Below are 6326 nucleotides of genomic sequence, written 5' to 3'. Positions count from 1 at the left end.
AGGGAATGTATCGCATGACATAATACATATAATAAATTATACCATTTAATATTATGAAATTATAAATATTGTATTAAAAATTAAAATAATATAATTTAATCGTTGATTAAATCATAATTTAACTCATTACACTTGAATCTCTAAGCTTATGAGTTCAACAACCATAAAATTTAATTATTATTGTTAATGGTACAATCATCTATGTAATTTACATATAATAATCTTTATGAAAAGTATTTTTCAACTCTCTATTGCAATAATCATCTTTGACCTGAATACTATGCTCGAATACAAGCTTTCAGCTATCGTTAAGAAACAAATAAAACTAATCTATTCTAAACAAGTTACCATTATGTCGTAGTCGGAATAAAATTAAGTCTGAATTTTTAAGCAATGGCTAACGAAAATTTCAGACGACAAAAAAATCCATTAACTGTTGCATGGATACCACTTACCGACACAATCAGCCACCATACTAATTTGTGTTAGAAAATATTTTGTTATCTTTCAAACCACGAACTTTTGGTTTATTGTGTATCGTAGTGCAATAAATGCTTTACAGCATCACGAATTTCATAATTCACATCCGTGAATAAACCTCAAGTTTCTAAAATAAGCATAATCATAAACGTTACTGTTTTACGAGAAACATATATTTTTTTTTTTCATAAAACTATGTTTGTTAATATAAAATAAAATTCTACGAAACATGGCATACACACATGAATGGCTTATCTCAAATCTCAAATAATGTAGCCTTATGTATGCACAAGTAGAGTTTGTGTTAACCATCTAATTTGACTGAGTTCCTAGGCCAGAATCTGCAGAGTAAGCATTCCTACTATTACATAAGCCTCGAAAAGTACAAGAAACGGGAAGCACCAAATCAATATTTTGGATGTCCATCGCTAAGATAGACCTTTCCAAGTGCAATTTTCCACATTTCATCGCTTTGTCATAGAGCTGCTCTCATGGCCCCTTTTGCAGCCTCTCGCCTCATTTCTGCAGCCTTGCCACTGCCCCTGAAGTACATGTATACTTGCTGCAAAGATATAAATTAAATATAAAAATAACGAAAGCAGAAAGTCATGAGAATGCAACAAAGTAAAGCTAGGATTACGAAAACCTGAATAACCCAAATGCTCAGCAGTGATTCAACGGCGAAAAATCCAAACCCAATGAAGTAAAATATCTGTAATTGAGCACTTTTAGCGTCATTTAATCATGGAATATAAATTGCCCCTCCCTTGTTAATGAATAATAGAATGTAAGCAAAAAAGTAATAACACAGTTGGTACATACCCCAAGCACCGTATTCTCGCTCATTACCTCAAATGCAGGTAGAATACCTCTGGCCACAACATAACATCATATAACACAACCGTTAATTCAAGTAAAAATGCAACCGTGATGCAAAAGGAGTATATAGCAATAACATAACTGATAAAGGTGGTATCTTAAATATGCTTTCAATCAAACTCAACAAGATGTTAAAGAAAAATATGATCACATAATCAAGTCAAGTGCAGGAGACAACTGTCCCCTCCATATAATAGTTTAGGGACAAATCAATTAGCTTGATGATAAATCGGATAGGCAGGGGTAAAGACAAGGTTATTTGTGTTATAACGGGAGCAACCTATTAATGTTCTCCTAACCTCTAACATATCAACTTTAGCAAGAGAAAGATTAAAGAAGAACGGTAGCAGATTAAAATAAAGGAAAATAGTACTTTCACGCAAGAGTTTTTTTTACATCAACTTAACATTGTCTCTCGTTACCCTTTAATAATCTTTATAAGGATAAAATGTTATTAACAAAAAATAAATAAATTTAAAAGAAAATGGTACTTTAATACCAAAATTGTTACATCCATTTGACACTCTCACCATTCTTTTATAACCTTTAATAAAAATATTCTTTAAATAATGATGGATAATATTAAATGGGAGTAAAAAATTTATTGAGTCAAATACCCTTGTCCTAGATTAAAAGAATGTGTCCTAAATTAAAAGAATGTAGTTTAAGAAAGGAACTGACGTGAGAGATTTCCCTTTGAAGATAATTGGAGGAGCAATTGCAGCAAAAACGCAAAAGAGAACATGCACCTGTTTAGAAGGAATGGGAAAATTGATAAGAACACTTCAAGAAACCAGAGCAACAGAATGAGAACAAGGAGGAATTATGTAAAATCTTACCGAATAAGTCAAGAAAAACCAGCTAAACTTTAAAGCACTGTCCGTCCTGAAACAGAAGATGGCCCAAAATTATTAAACACAACATTCTAATTTTTAGTGTTAATAATGAGAGAGGGGACAAACAAAGAGTCATGAACTTCTTATACTAAATGGCTGTGATATACATACTAGGAAGATTCAGTATTTTTAGTTCTATACTTTATATACTATAAATACATTTTTATTTATTTGCATAGTAAAAATACTATTATTTTTACAGTGATGATACATATTATTATTATAATAATAATGTATTAATGATAATAAGTATTATTTTATTTTAGCTTTCACTTTAACGTGCTCTATTTCACACATTAAACAAATTTATGAACCATAATCCCAAATTTTGAAACCCATCAACAGCAATTCTAAATCTCCTTCGTTGAGTTCCTCCAATGCTAATGGATTAAGGTATTCATTTTCATAATGTAAACTTTGCATGCCCAAGCATATTAGTTTCACAATGACAGAGTTGTGATTTATTGGATTTACAGTCTGCCCATAAATTCCCCAAATGTATGTATATGCTGCTGCTACAGAAAAAGTCTGATGCTTCACAATGGCAATAAAGCTCATTTGAACCACATTAAAAATTCTTTTTTTAGTTTAGGAAAAGGCTAAATTCATCTTGAACACCATGCAATGCTAGAAGAATTGAAAATAGAAAACTACCTTGTAGCACGATAAAGAGGTCGATACCACATAACATACGATGCTGGCACACCGGAAATAAAGTATATGATAGCTAGAAACCAGAGTGAAACACCTACAAGTCAAGACAAGACGAAGTTCGTGTAAACAACATTATTTCCTACTATGTTTAATGGTCCAATATCTAGCTGCAAAACAAACCTTCTCCTTTGATCCAAGCTACAGTAACTGCTACAATATTCCATAGAAGACATACAATCAAACCTGCAGATAGTTAAAAAGTTCAAAATAAAGGTATATGTGTTGATTGAAGGATGTTATACCAGAAACTTCTGCATAAACAGGGAGGTTATATTTCAGAGCTAATAGACTACGCGTGGAATTTTATAGTGATTATTTCAAAACCATGGCTTGTCATGAATTTGATTTTCACATTTTCGTACGTGAGAAGGCCTATATATGTGTATAGACTAAATGTTCACCAATTACTCCATACAATTAAAGATATAAATAAACTTTACATAATTTCAATCTATTTATAAAGATTGTCTTTAAAATAATTAAATAGTTATTTAATTCAGATTTTGTCTCCAATGGGCCCTGATTCTAATTAGATGACTTTGAAATTTAGAAAGAGTATACATTCGAAACCATTATATGACTTTGAAATTCAGATTGTGTTAACTAATTATCAGGAAACAAGAAGCTATGACTAAAACATAACCTTCAACAAAAAAGTAGTATAGACTTCAACATACCCAACCATGTTGTAAATGCAACATACTGGATTGATTGAAGATGTATTGGTATTTCTTTTGCAATGTCGTGATGAATGACGGGGAAAATAGGCGGCCAATTATTCTCCTCTATAACTATTCCAGCTGCAAAAAAAAAAAAAAAATCAAAGTGTAAGCCACCTAACTTCTGTTGGGTTCTGGAATATATAAATGAACTCAAAATACCTCGTGCTATAGCATCTTCCTTTCGTTTTAGCTCCTACAAAACATCATAAGATCACGAGTTAATCAACTAACTCAACATCTTGTAAGTAGCCAAGTTAACTCATTGCGTAAGTCACTGATATATCACCTGTTCCCTTCTTTTCAACTCAGCCTCTCTGGCTTGGAGTTCCTTCTCCTTAGCTTTGAGCTCCTTATAAGATAAAAATTTACACAATTAAAAATTTTGTTAGCAACATTGATATAGCACAGTTTTTACATTTCTTTCAACATTTTCAAAATATGGTGTATACCTCTGAGGAATCGAGAGGAATGTCAACAGTTGCTGAACGATCATAAGGCTCAGGAGACAGGGGTGAAAGCTTTGTAGATGCACTTCTTGAATTCTGATTTTTTTTAAAAAAATATATAACAAAGGTCATGATTTGATTATAAGTTAATATAATGGTAGTAATAACATGGAAGGAAGAACTTACGGTATTAAAGAATAAACCACCACCAATATTTGATTGCCCTGATGCTTTTCTATTAGCAGGTCCGTCCTAATAACATTATTGGAGGTGCAGAAATTTTTAGATGGTAAAATTATTATTAGAATATATAAAATTAACTTATCATATCTCGAGTATCGTAATTATGATTAGTTTATTTATACTTGTTTTTATCATTATGTATTTCTTAATTAACCCGTACTATGATTAATATCCTATCTGTTATTATTTATAAAAAGCTTTCAACTAATTCACACCTTTAATAAAACAATAAATTAGTTAAAATTTTGTATTGCTAATCTTCTATTGTTATCATTGCTATATATTTTTTGCATGATGAAAAAAGACCTTCGTCAAATTTAAAATTGAAATTGTTGAGTGAAACTTTAATGTAAAATATTCATATTTTCCCATTAAGTTAAGACAGAGAAACTTTATATTATTTTGTTCAGACATTTATAAATCTCTTTTAGTAAAATCGTGAAAATTAATGAATTTAAGAAAAAAATCAACTAATGCAAACATTGAAAACAAAGAATTTCATAAAAAAAAAAGTTACAACATTTTCTTTTCCGTAAATACGAAAAGAGAGAGTATTCATAAAGAGAGTATAAAGAATAGCTTTACACACTTTATGAATATGTCAATATATTGGCATATGTGTTAATGTCAATTCAGGATTTCATTTTCTTTAGTTTTCTTTTCTGAATATCAATGACAATAACATAACAAAGCAATACGGAAATAATTCAAAAGCCATTACTTTTTCTCAAATTCCAGTAACATTCTTTTAAAACTTTATTAAAACCTTGGATTTCCAAAGCTTCCAGCATATTCATAAATTCTTTCCAAACAGATTGGAAATTTTTTTATTTTACCAAAAATGAAAATAATTTTTAAAATATAAAAGATATTTTCTCTATCTTTTATGTGTATCTTTTTTATTGTCTTTCAAAATAATATTCGCCTATCGAGTTCAGTTTAAATAATATTCTATTAAATGTGTTTAAGAAACCATACGTATAAACTAAATTCAATACTTAACTTTATATATATATATATATATATATATATATATATATATATATATATTAAGAATATTTTACATTTATGATTGTAGCAATTGATAATTTTTTCCACAAATATATATGTTACTTTAAAAAATAACTAATTACACGGAGAACTAAAATTAATCGAACATCAATGTTAGGTTGGCAATTAGAAAATGGCGCGAATGTGGCGGCCACCGCAACGGAGAGGTTGCCATGGCATCACATACATCCACAATCTAAAACCTGCTCGGTAGAGACAGAGAATGAATGTGCCACAGAATTATTACATGTGGCGTCATTCGTGAGAAACGTTTTGTTTTCAAGTTTCCATTCTAAGATTTGATCGCTACACGAACAGAGTCCACATTAACATTGAAAAATGTTTGAACAATCGCATCAAATATCATTCCGTATAGCTACATTATGAATGCCATTCAATTTAGCAATGACACCATAACATGAATCAGATAATTGAAAGTCCTATTGTTAGGGAGAAGCATGCAGTACGTAATCGGAGAAAATGTAACAGCAAGTCAATTTATGTCAATTAATAAATTGAATGAGAGAGGAACGGACAAAAAGAGAATAGTTAGGGAAGAAACTTACGGAGAAAGGATTAACCTCATCTTCGGCGAAGGGATTGGTATCGTAGTTACTCATGACAAAACACGGATATCTAGACAGAGAGAGAGATATAATAAAATTGAAGAGAGAAAAGGTAGAAGAAAATGGATAAGAGATTCAGTGAGAAGAAAAATGAGAATAACGTCGAAAAATGAGGGAATTAAGATATTTGTTGGTAGCCAAGGGAATAGAAATGAACGGTTTTTCTTTGCTTCGCGATGTTGTTTGTTCGTTGACGCCAAAGTCGAAAGAAAAGTGAAGAGGGACGGAGAGAAACTAGTGGGCGCGTTACCAACACAATAATGTGATACA

General features: G+C 30.7%; 1 protein-coding gene across 1 annotated transcript; it reads right to left on the bottom strand.

Moving 5' to 3' along the window:
* Positions 1-731: 731 nt before the first annotated feature.
* Positions 732-6326, bottom strand: LOC114186050 (secretory carrier-associated membrane protein 1-like). The gene is made up of 13 exons (XM_028074050.2): positions 5997-6326; positions 4324-4389; positions 4141-4233; positions 3978-4040; positions 3851-3884; positions 3647-3769; positions 3090-3152; positions 2910-3003; positions 2199-2244; positions 2041-2108; positions 1303-1351; positions 1127-1192; positions 732-1042 (listed from the first exon to the last, which is right to left on the bottom strand). Exons 1-13 carry the CDS (start codon positions 6048-6050, stop codon positions 956-958), a joined length of 906 nt encoding a protein of 301 aa, XP_027929851.1. The 5' UTR covers positions 6051-6326; the 3' UTR covers positions 732-955.

Source organism: Vigna unguiculata, chromosome 5 (assembly GCF_037176805.1).
Source record: "Vigna unguiculata cultivar grain cowpea cultivar isolate G323 ecotype 2 chromosome 5, ASM3717680v1, whole genome shotgun sequence".
NCBI lineage: Eukaryota > Viridiplantae > Streptophyta > Magnoliopsida > Fabales > Fabaceae > Vigna > Vigna unguiculata.
This window is presented reverse-complemented; position numbering and strand designations above follow the sequence as displayed.

Coding starts and splice junctions, on each gene's coding strand:
- LOC114186050 (XM_028074050.2), bottom strand. CDS start 6,050: ATGAGTAACTACGATACCAATCCCTTCGCCGAAGATGAGGTTAATCCT. Junction 4,041..4,140: donor TTCCTCTCGATTCCTCAGAG/GTATACACCATA, acceptor TTATCTTATAAG/GAGCTCAAAGCTAAGGAGAA. Junction 3,004..3,089: donor AGCTTGGATCAAAGGAGAAG/GTTTGTTTTGCA, acceptor CTTGACTTGTAG/GTGTTTCACTCTGGTTTCTA.